Source organism: Genypterus blacodes, unplaced genomic scaffold, assembly GCF_046128005.1.
Source record: "Genypterus blacodes isolate CSIRO-AG114 ecotype Tasmania unplaced genomic scaffold, CSIRO-AGI_Gbla_v1 ptg000141l_1, whole genome shotgun sequence".
Classification (NCBI taxonomy): Eukaryota; Metazoa; Chordata; class Actinopteri; order Ophidiiformes; family Ophidiidae; genus Genypterus; species Genypterus blacodes.
In genome coordinates this window covers 1,042,943-1,058,428 of record NW_027466943.1, presented here as the reverse complement: position 1 = coordinate 1,058,428, position 15,486 = coordinate 1,042,943, and the positions used below count along the sequence as shown (strand labels likewise).

The 15,486-nt window shown below is 40.9% G+C and overlaps 1 protein-coding gene across 1 annotated transcript in view; it reads left to right on the top strand.

Moving 5' to 3' along the window:
- cacna1ba (calcium channel, voltage-dependent, N type, alpha 1B subunit, a) overlaps positions 1-15,486 on the top strand; it is a 100,293-nt gene that overhangs the window by 20,742 nt on the left and 64,065 nt on the right. The window contains exons 4-5 of the mRNA XM_076165127.1: positions 12,062-12,153; positions 12,347-12,499. Coding sequence (XP_076021242.1) covers positions 12,062-12,153; positions 12,347-12,499 — 245 coding nt within the window. The remainder of the gene's footprint in view (positions 1-12,061; positions 12,154-12,346; positions 12,500-15,486) is intronic.

Genomic DNA, 15,486 nt, shown 5'->3' with positions numbered 1-15,486 from the left:
GCACTAAGGCAGGCATCGGAAGATGTATTATTCATTAAGTTAATAAATTTCAAAGCAGTGACTGTGTCAGTTCTCTAAAACCTGTTCCGTCATTTGCTTTTTTAATCAGTCTTTTTCCATTGTCTTTTGAAATTTGTTTGCGACCCTAGAGATTGCATAGGCTTTTCAATTCTTTTGTTAGTGATGATGACGAGCTGTGGGGGTCCTCACAGTCTTTTTTCCTGGAAGGATGCCGAGATGGCTGGCCCCTGCCTGAGTATAGTAGATAGATGATCCTGATGCTCTAAACTGAGGAGAGGAGAGAGGGAAACAACACTACACACTCCTTCACTCTAACACATACTGCATCCCCATTAAAGAGCTTTGTGACCGCTTTCAACTTTGCGTCATATATCTTTACAATGATTTATTGTGCACATAAACTGTCCCACAGTGAAGAAGCCTGACTTTGGAAATCCTAATCTTTGCGGTATGAAATTTTGCCATTGCATAACTGCTCTGTTAATTATGCATCAGAGTTTAGTGAGGGAATTATTGGACCTTGGCAGAGAAGAACACTACTTCACTTTTTATTTTGTAATACATCCACTTTCCATCAACCTGCTCTTTGAAACCTACTTCAGTCAGTGACATCCTACTGTGTGTTTCCCAGAATATCTCTTGTCAGTGCCAAATACAAGCCTGAAGCTGAAAGTGTAATAACAGTGACAATGATCGGACCAGCATAACAGTTTCTCTCATTGCTCTGAACTAAATATGTCCTGCAGTCACCTTGCATCCTTGTCTGTTGACGACTGTTGGTGGAGGTCTTTCTGTGTGCTCCAAAATGGATATGTCTGTGTAATTGTTAGTCTGGTAAAGGCTTGTGAATGGAGGGCAGATGAGGTAAAAGCCAAACATTTCTTCTTCTAAACAGTTCACACTGCTGTATGAGGTGTATTTTACCACACCACCATCACTGCATTCAAATTATTTTCATTATTAACCATTGTTGTACATTCTTGTCTATGACTACAACTGTGACTACTCTGTCTACTACAGACAGAAGCCTCTGAAGGCAACGGCTCCTTCAGATTAGACAAAAGGTTAACTGTAGATTGCAGTGTGAGATATATCCATCAATGGTCAGTTTAGAGATCACAATATTCTGTCAGTGTTAGAAATCTAAGCCTAAACTCTCACCGCTTGGGAACCGGAGGGTCGCCGGTTCAAGTCCCTGCCGAGGTGCCCCTGAGCAAGGCACCAAACCCCCAACTGCTCCCCCTCTGTAATGGGTGGTAATGTAAGTCGCATTGGATAAAAGCGTCTGCCAAATGATCGTAATGTGATGTAATGTAATTTGCCTGCTGCTATGGCGCATAAACAGCTGTAAACTACCATCAATACAAGTAACTGATTGTGGACTACACACAATCTGACCTTCATCAGCTTCGACATCATAACATACTCCTCTTACACAGTGTTACATGTGGTGACCTTGTAAAACCTCAGGAAAACCAGGAAGTCCCGCCCTCTGGTCCATTGATGGCAGCCGATAGCAGTGGGGAAGGCTAGTGGAATCTCCCGGCTCAGCAACATGATATTATTATTAGTGTTGTTTAACGTTTTAGGTTGTTTAAATGTATTTGTTGCTAGTGATAATTTAGTCTCTGATTGAGTGAATCTTATATCTGGATGGCCAATTCTTTTGTTTTGGGATGAGAAGATTTGTCTCTGGTCATTCTCGTCGCTCAGGAACTCAAGTTTCAAGTTTCTAGTTTATTTGTCATGTGCACAGTAAAACACAGGTCATACTGAACATCGCGACTCTTTATGACGTAACAACAACAGCAGCATATTGAAGTTGAATTGAATTTAGTGCAATAAAAAGATTGTGCAAAGTACTAAGTATTAGAGAAAATGGAATAAAGTGCAGACCAGACTATATATGACAGAATAAAAATATATATTAAAAAAACAGACTATTACTAATTAATAAATCTAAAGTCGCATGAGTGCTGATGGAACAGAGTGCTGAGTGAAAAGTCACTGGTTCAGGAGCCTGATGGCCTGGGGGAAGAAGCTGTTTTTGAGTCTGGTAGTCCGTGCCAAGATGCTTCGCTAGCGTCTACCAGATGGCAGAAGGGTAAACAGTCCATGTGATGGGTGGCTGTGGTCTTTGGTGATTTTCTGTGCTTTTCTAAGGCATCTTGTGTGATAGATGCCTTGCAGGGGGGGCAGGTTGGAGCCAATGATGCGCTCCACTGTCTTTACCAGCCTCTGGAGGGCCTTGCGGTCCTCAGCAAAGCAGCTGCCATACCAAGCAGTAATGCAGCCGGAGAGGTTGCTCTCGACGGTACACCTGTAGAAGTTGGTGAGGAGTTTTGGTAGACATGCCAAACTTCTTGAGTCTCCTCAGGAAGTATAGGTGCTTCTGGGCAGTTTTCACTGCTGTGACAGAATGTCTAGACCAGGTGAGATCGTCGCTGATGTGCACACCAAGGAATTTAAAATGGGAAACTCTCTCTACCTCAGCCCCATTGATGTGAATGGGGGTGTGCCCCTCCTGCCATTTCCTGTAGTCCACAACCATCTCTTTTGTCTTGCCAACGTTAGGAGAGAGGTTGTTTTCCTGGCACCAGGTTGCCAAGGCACTGACCTCCTGTCTGTAGGCGGCCTCATCATTGTTGGAGATGAGACCCAGAATGATGGTGTCATCAGCAAATTTTATGATAACATTGGAGCTTCTTGTGGCCACACAGTCGTGTGTGTACGGGGTGTATAGCAGGGGGCTGAGCAAGCAGTCTTCGGGGGCTCCAGTGCTCAGTTCGGAGGAGGTGATGTTACCCATTCTCACCACTTGGGGTCTGCCCGTTAGGAAGTCCAGGATCCAGTTGCAGAGGGAGTTGTTAAGACCCAGGATCCTGGGCTTGGAGACTAGCTTGGCGGGCACAATTGTGTTGAATGCTGAACTGTAGTCTACAAACAGCATCCTCACGTATGTGTCCACTTTATCCAGGTGGGAGAGGGCGGTGTGCACAGTCAGGGTGATGGCGTCGTCGGTGGATCTGTTTCGCCGGTAGGCGAATTGAAGGGGGTGCAGGGTGTCAGGGAGGGAGGAGCAGATGTGGGTTCTGACTAGCCGTTCGAAGCACTTCATGATGGTGGATGTCAGTGCTACAGGGCGGTAATCATTCAGGCAGGTAATGGCGGGTTTTTTAGGTACAGGGACAATGGTGGTCTGTTTGAAGCTGGTGGGAACTACAGACTCTCTTCATCTGAGCTCTATTGTAGTCGCCCACAACAATAAAAGCTTCCCAGGATGAGCATTCTCTAGTCCAGTCCAGATAGACCTATGCAGTTCTTCTAGCGCGCAGGATTTGTCCGCCTCGGGGGGATCAGCTGAGATGATGGCGCAGCTGAATTCTCGCGGGAGGTAGAAGGGGCGTACTTTTACAGTTAGTAGTTCCAGGTCTGGTGAGCGGTGTGTTGTTAAGCATTTTATTGTCCAGGGATTGAAGATTGGCCAGTAAAATGTTCGGTAGTGGCGGTTGTTCTTTTTGCGATCGGGATCTGCAGAGGATACCGGCTCATTTCCCCCTCTTCTTCCTCTTACGCCAGGTGTTGGTAAACACAATGGCTGCAGAACAAAGGGATCCCAACTTGCGCTCCGGAAAGTGTTAAAAAAGTCTGTATCCAGTGAAGAACGAATCGCCAAAAGTGCTAGTCGGTCATATTGGATGAGCAACAGTGCAAAATTTATGAAAGTGAAAGTAGTACATATAAAAATCATCACATAACTATATGCTGATTGCGGAGCCATCGTCAGTGCGTCCTTTGTATGGACCAGGTCCATACCCGCTCAGATCTACCGCACTGTGAGGGCCGAAACATGTGCTCCCGTCCCAATATGCGGGAACACAGGACCCTTGAATCTACTTGAATCAATCACATTACGAATAACCAGGAGTTTAACAATCATCAATTTATTTAACATTTAGCATTTTAGAGTCTGATTCATCTAGCAATATCACTACTCCTAAAACCATAAACAATACATGAACTTCTCAATAAAAGGTACACCAGAATCAACATACCTTGGGCTATGTCATGAAGCAATGAGCAGTTACAGGCGAAGGTCAAAGCTCAGTGCCAATGCATTTGAAATATACAATTGCATTTATATATAGTACATAAATTCAAAAACTTGGCAGGGTCTAAATGGTCCAGCTAATCTAACTCGGTTTGGTACCTGCCCCTGAAAGGGTCAAAGGTCACAAATGGTTAAAATTTACAAAACTATTTGTTGATCCTAATTTTCAGCTGTATGGCTTAGAATCCCAATTCTGGTGTCTCCTTATTCTCTGGGTCAAACCCAAACATGTTTCAATTTCAACCATATTGCATATTTCACAAATTCAAAAGAAAAAAGCAATTTTAGAGAATCTTTGCAAAAATTGGCTCATATAATCGTAGGACCAAGCCAAAAAAAGTTGAGAGTAGCATTAGTTTGCCTCCATTGTATGAATGATTTTGAGTACATAGACTCTAAAACATCATACATGACTTTTGAGGTCATATCTCACCAATGTGAAATTCACACAAATATTGGTGCCTCATCTCTTGCCCTAAGTTGTATGCCTATTACATGCTTGAAACACGCAAGTGAAGCTGACGAGTGCGGCTCGCTTTGGGTAACCATGTAATTATTGGTAACAAAGCTGGCAAAGATCCCAAACAGGAAGTGAGGTAGGAGCACAGGTGTGACATGATCTGATGAGTATATTTCTTGTGACTCTACGGACTAAGAGCATCTCAGCAATTTCAAGAGGCAGCACCTTGAACGGTAATGGTTTGTTATTTAGATTTTAGGAACTTACTGTAGCTGGCAACCCGAGGCCACTGGAGTAGGTCAGAGCTCAGATGTGTTCATAATAGGAGTGTGCACAGTCTGGTCTTCAGAAATTCATGCTGTGTGAGCATGAGCTTGTGTCTGCCTCGGATTCAGACTCATTCTGAAACCTGCTTGACATGGGTGAATGTCAGAGACACAACCCTAACCCTAACCCTTTATAGCCATTGTGTATGTCAGACAATCCCATGCATTATTCAGCAGTTGTCAGAAAGCTCAGACATGTAGACAAGAATATTATTATCACACAGCAGCCAGAATGCACCTGTTGTCTGTCACTCTGTCCCTCCACTGAATTATCCAATATACAGAGAGTGGAAACATACAATGTACATTACCTGTCCAAAATAAGCTGCATTGTTCATTGAATACCATTTTTACTTTTTCCAAATATCTTTACTGGAAGGTGAAGCAAAAAGCCTGTCATGATAAAGAGGGGACAGGGTAAATCGTGTGTGTGTGTGTGTGTGTGTGTGTGTGCGTGCGTGCGTGTGTGCGCCAAATGTGCTCAGTAGGCGGCCATATTCGCTGTTTGCGTAATTAGCTGCAATCTCAGTAAATTAGACATTAATTTCAAGCTAATTGTGAATGCACAACAACACTCAAGTCAAGTCAAGTCAAGTTTATTTGTATAGCCCAATATCACATACAATGTCTCAAAGGGCTTTACAGACCCACAACATTAGGATAATTCCCGACCCAGCCCAAAGCTCTCAAGGAAGACGCGGAAAAAATCCCGAGAAAACCTTGATAAATAAGGAAAAAAGGAAGAAACCTCGGGAGAGGCAGTTCCATGAGAGATTCCCTCTCCACGAATGGCTGGGTGTGCACTCAATTTGTGTTGTGTGTTTCATGTTCATACACATTCATTGGTATGGTTCATTGGACACCATAGGCTTTACTGAAGTTGAGCATTGCATCACACAGTAGGTGTCCACAAGCTTGTCTCCTGCACAACCATCTCCTTCACTTAAACAATAGAAAAGATACTCTGAACACATTTAAATCATCGAGGTGAGGAAGGTGTCCACCAAGCTTCTCAGAGAGAGTGTAATTTGTTTACATTAATGGAACTAATGTCTCAAAATTAATCTATGGTTTCACAATAATGTTTCCCACATGCTTTTCCTTAACTAGCAGCTGGATAAACTCATGAACCTGGTGGCCTTTGCAGATGATATTCAGTGTAATGAATAGTGTCCTGTTTGGACATTCCACATTTAATCTTTATAAGGGAGGACATGAAACAAACAGCATTTACTCACTGAAAAATTATGAAATTTGTTGGACTCATTTTTCTTTAATGGCATCTTTATGTATGCAAGGTGCACTGTGTGATAAAACCATATTCAAATAAGTTTCGGTAACTTCGTGATAATATTTGGCTTTTAAAAAATGAAATAAGTAAAATTTTCCAACTCCAATTGTTAATCACAAGCATCCATTCATTCTGTGCGTCTTTCACATCCATTATCCTAAACACTGTGTATGATTTGTTTTCAGTACCATTTGTTAGTGTGGTACTAATGTATGTTCCTCGTAAATGAGTCTTTATTACTAACACACAGTGGAATAAAGAAGTGCAGTATATTAGAAGTCTTTCTTATATTATTATTCTACAAAGCTGTTTTAGTGAAGATGGACTATTAAAAGACCAAAATGAGAAAAAAAGTTATCACCTGTAATTATCAGTGTTCATTCTCTCTTCATGTGTTTCCACCTCTGCAACACGTCTGCTTCCACATGTGATTAATAGCTGTTTTAAAAATAGAATATTTTCTTCAATTCATGACTACAGTGGAGAGGATTACGTATTTAAAGCACAGCTCTGCCTCTGCATCTGCTGAGGAATCCCTGTGCTTGGACAAAGGCAGTCATGTCGGTGCTGACAGTCTTTCAGAGAAGCAGGATTTTGCTTATGTAAATTTGCAGAAAACTATGCACCATCACACTGTTTTTTTAGCATTTGTCTTTTGGTTATTGGTTGTGTATGCTGCACTGGCCTCTGCGACAGAAGGGCAGAGGGGAAGATTCATTGACTATACAGATACATGTAAGCCTGGCACTAAAATACACACATACACACATACACACATACACACACACACACACACACACACACACACACACACACACACACACACACCCAAATCCAAACCCAAACCCAAACCCCCAGTCTGTTATTCTTTGTGTATTTTTTGTGCATCAGACTGGAAAACACTCCAGTGGGTGGTGAAAACCGCCCAAAGGATCACCGGTACACAGTTGGACAGCATCGCAGAGATCTACCGTAGACGCTGTCTGGGTAAAACCAAGAACATTATAAAAGACTCCTTCCACCCTGACGATAAACTCTTCACCCTCCTTCCATCTGGCAGGCGTTACAGAAGCCTCTGCTCTCGCACCAGCAGGCTCAGGAAGAGTTTCTTCCACAAGGCGGTGACACTGCTGAACTCTACTCCATTCCCCCACTCTACTCCATCCCCCCACTAGTAACATTTTGCACTCCACTGCCATTTGCATAACTTTGTGCACAACAATTTAACTCACTATTTATTAATTTATTACCTGTATATATAGTTTATTCTGTATATCTTCTAGTACATTTTGCACTTCTGGTTGGATGCTAACTGCATTTTATTGGCTTGTACCTGTACTTTGCTCAATGACAATAAAGTTGAATCTAATCTAATCTAATCTAATCTAATCTAATCTAATCTAATCTAATCTAATCTAATCTAATCTAATCTAATTCTCACTGTGATGTTTGGAGGAGATTGATCAATTAAATTTTGAGAAGATATACACTTTATCTATCAAGAACAAGTCACATTGTCACAATCATTTCATGAGAGGAGGTAAAAAATATGTTATACCAACTTTATGGGCAAAAGTCAATATACAGATAATCACACAGTGATCTTGAATAACAGATGTTCAAAACAGATGTTAAATTTAGTTTTTAGGACTTTCTGTGTTATAAAATCCCCCAAATCCTCCATTTCTGAGTCAAAAAAAACAAAGACAAAAATAATAAATATCACAACTAATTAAACTCAATATAAAATGATAAATAAGAGATTAGACACACATCAAATTACAGCCAAACAAAAGCACAACATACAATAAATAAGTAAATATATAAGATGATATGTGTATGCGTCCACAACAGTGGACATTACATTACATTACATTACATTACGATCATTTGGCGGACGCTTTTATCCAAAGCGACTTACATTACATTACCACCCTTTGCAGAGGGGGGAGCAATTGAGGGTTCGGTGCCTTGCTCAGGGGCACCTCGGCAGGGGCTCGAACCGGCGACCCTCCGGTTTTCATGTATAAACAGAGTTAATACACTGATAATGGAGCCTCAGAAGAAAGTTTACATATGATACACAAATGAAACTATATGACTGTAATAGACACCATCCATGAAAGGGTTTGTGGTACTCACATGTGGCCTCAGGCAGTTCCAACACAGGAAACATGAATATTGGAAACATGAATATTTGCCTGTGGCCAGGCAGACCAATGACTCGGTCTGCTTCATTCTGTGTCATCTCTCCCCCCACAGTGGTCATCTACAAAGTCAGGTAGTTATTAGTTGTTTGAAATTAAACCATCATAGTCATGTTTGGTCTTGTTTGAATACGGGGGTATGGGGTATTGCAAATAATGTTTGTGTATTTTGTTACTGTGCGATAAATCAGGAATGAAATTAGCCATGAACTTCATTTTAGGCAATTGCCATATTTGAATTAGATGGTTTGTATATGATGATTATATAAGGTCATTCTTATCTGTCTTGTACGGAGATTTGTATGTCCGAGTCAATATGTTGCAATTTGCGTTGTATCTTGGCAACGCAGTTGATGGTTGCTTCTTCGTCAGCATAGTGCAAACGGGTTCTCTTTGGAATTGTTATGGGGCAGCTGTTTTTTTTGCTTTTGAGATTCTCTCCAGCATGTTTTCTAAGCAGTTCTGGACAGAATGTGCATAGAATAAATCTTTCATGTTTGAATTGTGTAAGAAATACAGCAGGGTGTTTTTCTTTAACCTTTATTTTCAAATAATTATTTTGAAGTAGATATGTTTATGTCCACTAAAGACCATGCATGAAATATTTAGTAGGAAATATAAATGAATATTGACCCGTGGTTGTTTGAAATGAGGCATAACCAGTGGTACAACAGTGGACATCTTGTCTTAACTAGTTAATACAATAAAGGATGTCCACATGTGATTCACAAAGAAAATTGTACTATGAGGCTACAGTGGACACCATTCATGAAAGGGTTTGTGGGAAACATAAATATTGGAAACATTAACATTACATTAACATTTACCTGAGGCCCCAGGCGACTCCAGTAACCTGATTGGCTTAATTCTCTGCTGACTCTCCTCTCTGCACTCAGCGGAAGACTGTTGTTAGCTGTTAGCTGCTGAACCACATAACCATGTTGGCCTGTGTTTCATGTTTCATGTTTGGTTGTTTATGTCCATACTCCATATTCCATATTTCATTCCCTATCCATTCATTAGTAATGCAAATAAAAGATGAAACTGCTAATCCAGTATTTATGTTCATGGAAGACAAGCACCCATGCCAATGCAGGACACTGGAACTAATGTTTTAGGCAAGTTTGAAGGCGATTGTAGGAAAAGTGCACATTGCAACATACAAACATGCAGACAAACACACACACTCTCTAATTTCAGTCCGATAGAAAAGAACACATTTTAGGGGAAGATACATAGATATGATATGATATGATATGATATGATTAATATTTGAAATAGACATTTGAAGTAAAATTAAATTGTAGAAATACCCCTTATGTTGTAGTTTGTGGTGCATTGTGTTATACTTCTTCGGGAATATAATAATCTGCAGCATAATGAGCAGTTCTTTTGCATGTTTGTTTTTGGAAATGGCAACAGTGAACAGAATCCTTATATGCCTTGAAACACTACCCTTGTGTTTATCTGTGTGTGTGGGAATGCTTAAGTCTGTGTGAGACAAAGAAAGAGTAGCTGGCCATCTGTGGCTGTAAACAGTGAGCCTAAGCGTGGCTGAAGCTGTGTCCCTGTGGACCAGGCAGCTTGCAGCAGCTCCCTTTGTGCACCAGCATCCAGTTAGAGGAAAAATACAGCGGTCTGATTGGCCAGACACTGGCTCAGTCGCCACAGGTTTAATGCATATCCATCACACCCCTCCTCCCTATTCTTCTCTCCTCCTCCCTTTCGTCTTTTCTCCCCAGCCCCCATACTTTCACTCCCTTCTTTTCCTTCACCCCATCTACTGCTGAGCTTCCTTTTCCATTGCTCAATCACTTTCAGTCTGCCTGTCCTCCATCTCTTCATTTCCTCCTATTTTGTTTGTTTGCAATATCCCAGAGCATCCTCTTACCCACTGTCTCTAACATTCCTTTTCCATTACTTTCTGTTTCTTCTCCATCCTTCCACCTCTGCTGGTCTCCCCATCCTGCCCTGATTCATCAGCAGAAAACATTTCAAATGATAGATTCCCAAGTGTACCAACCAATATCCTATTTTCAAAGATTTTTAAAGGTTAAAACACTAGTTAAAGTCAATTACATAATTAAAAATATGATGCCAAATTGGGCAAAGTAAGTTGATTTAATATATGCGACTACTTCTGTGTGAAAAGACAGGACTCACAAAATAATCTGTCCCCTGCCTTTAAATCATCATTAATGTAAAAGATGAAGTGCAGGCAGATGGTGGGGCGTAGGAAGAATGGTGGATTCTGAGTAGCATTGTCTTATCCAGAAAGAGTTATTGCTGTGTTGCAGTTTAGCCAGAACAAGTCACACCAAGCTTATGGAAAAGCTTCTAGTGTGGATATTTTTTTTCAAGTTAACTTTTAGAATTACTGTTTTCTCCTTTTTCCAACTGCTGTTAAATGCCATCATGCTTATCCCCATGTCCCATGTGGGATCATCTCTATTCTACATATTGTGCATGATGTAGACACAGCAGGAATGTTTGGTGTAGCAGCAAAGCTGTTGTAGGACTTCCATCCATCCATTATCTATCACCGCTTATCTACAAGTAGGTTGCTGGGGTCGCTAGGGTCGCTGTCAGGGAGAGGGCGGGGAATACCCTGGTACAGGTCGCCAGTCGCCAGTCCATCGCAGGGCACACATAGACACACAAAGTTGAGTTTCAAATCTTTAATATGGCCCAACTCACAGGAGATTAAATGTTGAACACACACCACACAGACTACCAGCTCTGCAGCATTCACATTCAAGGAAAAATAAAGGGCCACTGATTGGGTGAGAATTCAACAGAGTTTCAACTGTAGATTAATGGTTGTTGCATATTTCTTTCTATTACAGAAAAGCAATGTTCCCCCTTTCCAAGCATCTATTCAATCCAATTGGATCTTTTATATGGATCTGGACCTTTTCTATGAAGTCTTTTTTATTGAGAATGGTTTGAAATGGTTAAGAAATACTTTAAAATGTTCATGGGAAATTAGAAAAAGATTGTTTAACGGCTCAAAACAGGAAGAAAGACTGTTCTTTAAGGCCAGACAGAGCTGAAAGCTGAAAATGAAAGGGCGCAGTGGTAAGCCAATAGCTTTCAACGCAGATTTATTTATATATTTAGTATATAACCTTGACGCTTATAACAGTATTTGTCTGAACCTTTGTCTTATTTCCACACTAAGGTGTAGTGTATTTGATGATGATACACTGATGTTAAAAATACTTCACCTCCTGAGACCTGGACATATTTTGTATGCATTTTTAATTTCGCCTAGCTATTTGAAATTAGTGGGAACTAGTAAGTATAAAACAAAAAGAAATGTGGCGTGTGATCATATGTGTACTCCATATAGTTAAGAGCATAACACGTTTCTTTCTGTCTGCTATTTTTGTAGCAACTCAAAGTGGTATTTATACACATGTCCAGACATGCAGACAAGTTAAGCACAATGATGTATAAGGTGTAGGGAAGGAATAAGGTAATGTCAAGCAGGATCTGAGGAGGTTAACGTTCCTGAATATTTATTTTTGAACAAATACAGCAAAAACAGTTCACACAGACCTCAACATGAAGTAAAACACAAAGTGCTGCCTGTCTACAACCTATTCCCGTAATGTTGAATTCATGGTGTTGTTGTATCTGCAGGATCCTGGCCACTGTGGGGGCAGATTTTGATCTGACAACGCTGAGGGCGGTGAGAGTCTTACGGCCACTCAAGCTGGTCTCCGGCATCCCTAGTAAGTTCACATTTTGACATTTAATCACATTCTGTAATCATTGACAAAAAAGTTAGATTTGTTTTTAATCACAACCACTAAAAGAACTGCTGCTGCTACTATTACTTATATGTTTTTATCCCTTTTTTAATATCTTTGGACATGTTTCTGAAATCTCATGAAATCACCGTGTTTTTTTTCTTTTCTCCACCAGGTCTTCAGGTGGTTTTGAAGTCCATTATGAAAGCCATGGTACCTCTGCTGCAGATCGGCCTGCTGCTCTTCTTTGCCATCCTTATGTTTGCCATTATCGGCCTCGACTTCTACATGGGCAAGTTCCATCGCACTTGCTTCAGGATAGACACAGGTAAGAGAGCTCGCGAACTAAGCCTAAATGTGCTGATGTGCTTTCTTTATACTTTTCATAGTTATTCTGTAAACAAATACAGAATAAAGCAAAGCTGTTATACTCTGCTATACATTTTCATAGAAATTTGAGTGTGTTTGTGATTTTAGATGGCATATGAATGAAACAGGAGTGCCTTATATGTATGTTTATATTATAACATACTTAATTATACTACTTGCTTAATTATAACTAACTTATATATATTTATATTTTTTCTTTTTTCTGTCTGCATTTGTGGATGAGCTTGAACAAATAACAAATTGATTTAGGAAAAATGAACATGAGGCGTATGACATGTATTGGTTCCAGAGAGTGCCTGATAGAATTAGTTACCACCAATGTGAGTGTGCTTCTGTGCTATGGTTGCAGTGAAGTTTGGTATCTTAGTCATCTGACATTTGCCATAGCAAATCATTGAATTACGGTGTGTTACACACTGTAATTACTCTATTTTATTTCTTCTGGCATTGTAGAAGTAACTATTGACACATTTCCAAGTGTAAAATTAATAAGAATACATAACAAAATGGTATCAACAGAAATTTGCCTGAGGTGCGGACCATTAAGAGGGTCCTTAAAAATCATAGGTGTAGTACTGTATATGTATACATCTAAAATACAAATACATACACATACACACACTTTGCAAACTTTGCATATTGGTCCCCGTCATGGTGCCCACTTATCCTTCAAGCCTAAATTAATTTTATCATCCTAAAATGACATGTTTACAGTACCTGTCAGATACTGTGAGTTAATCAGTTATAATGAAGTACATGATTCATGTTCAGGCAACAACAGTAGTGATAATCCACTTGGGCCTGAGGCTGATCCTTGAAATGGATGTCTCCATGACGCACTTTGCAGTCAAGAACAAAGACCGAAACAATCAGACAAACAAACTAAGGCAAACCAAGGTACATATGCCATGTGCTCAGACCTGTAAAGACAGAGGGTTTTCCAGCTTCTCTACCTTAACACTCAGTGTGGCCTTAGCAACTACAGCACCTGAAAACAATAGATGAACTAATCCTGCTAGATCTGATACCTGTATTTCACCCTACAAAGGCTGTATACATGAAGGTCTATCACCTGCCACAGTTTTAATTACAGCTAAGACTCTTACGCATTAAATTAGGCAAAGGATTACTTTGCTAAAATTACTATTAGGGTAGAATGTGCGGACTTGGTGAGGCTGTTGTGGCATTGACATTACTCCATGTTGCCCCCTGAATCCCTTTGTCGTTATTGTCAGGGGAGCTGTAGCCAATATTGGCCATTTACTGAAAACATCCCTTTGACATGTCACAAACTGGTTTGATCAGAGCCAGTTTTCAAGCTCTATAAACATCCTGTTATTTTAAAGGCAACTCCACCAAGTATAATGCACCAAATTCTGTTGTTCAGCTGTATAAAGACTTTTAATGAAGTTAGAGGAAGATGTGCAATGTTAAGGAAACGGACCCTTGTTATATTATAAGGATTTCTGCCCACTTTTTCAGATTTTTCACATGTCACTCGAAATCCAGTTGTTTTCACACTCCAATTAGACCAGTGAAGTAAAGCTCTGATGTAGGATATAATTGTCTTTAATACAGAATTATGAAGCCGCTACAGCAGGAATGTAGGCCTGCTTCAAGCTAAGCACTGAGAAGCTCTATGATGTTGTAACATACTGTCATTATATAATATCTTCTGGATGTACTGTAAATTGTCTATGTAATGCAAAGCCAAAGAATAGTCTATTACTTGCTTACTTATTTCGTACTACATATCCTGCACATATGTAGTATTTATGTAGTTGTTTTTCAACTTACATAAATAACAACTGGTGTAAAAATGTATCGGTGGTCGCAAGTCATTGCTCTCCAGACCTGGCATTTTTTACTTTAAAGGGCAGACCCTTCTACCTACCCAGGGAATTTACTACTGTCACCAACATGCCAGTGTACATCCCACCCAGTGTGAATACTAAGGATGCCCTGAGTGTTCTACGAAAACATCAGTGACAAAATACACACCCAGAGGGTGTTTGCATTGTCGCAGCGGACTTTAATCAGGGAAATATTAAGACAGTCCTCCTTCATTTCCATCAGCATGTGGATTTTGCAACCAGAGCCAGACTACAAGGCTGCTCCCCCTGTGCAGACAACTGAAACTTCCTCAATGACCACAATAAATATTTTGGTTGTTTTGAGGCAATAAACACCTCCCCTGCAAGGAAAGCTGTTCCTCACCATGACAAACTAACACTGAGCCTTGACACAACAGATGTCCCGAGGACCCTGAGGAAAGTCAACCCTCTGAACGCAGCGGGCCCTGACAATATACCAGGAAGAGCGCTAATGGAGTGCACTGACCAGCTGGCCCATGTCTTCACAGACATCTTTAACACCTTGCTGGACCGGGCTGTTGTTCCATCATGTCTGAAGGCTGCAACCATTGTTCCAGTGCCAAAAACATAAAAAATCACAAGTCTAAATGATTACCGCCCTTTAGCATTCACACCCTTCATGATTAAATGTTTTGAGAAGCTGGTAAAGGACCTAATCATCTCCAGACTTCCCCCGACACTCAACTCGCTTCAGTTTGCTTACCGCCCAAACCGCTCCACAGAGGACACCATTTCCTCTGCGCTCCACCTGAGCCTGGCACATCTGGAGGAGAAGAATACCCATGTGCTAATGCTGTTTCTGGCTTTCAGCTCAGCATTCAACACGATAATCCCCCAGCATCTGGTTGGACTTCCTCACCGAAAGACCTCAGTCTGTGAGGGTTCAGTACAAACCACAGTCTGACCTGGTCCCTCAACACCACATCCTTGGTGAAAAAAGTGCAGCAGCGTCTGCACTTTCAATGCCGGATGAGAAGAGCACAGTTCCCCCTTCCCATCCTCTCCATGTTCTACAGAGGCACCACAGAGAGCGCGCTAATCAGCTTCATCT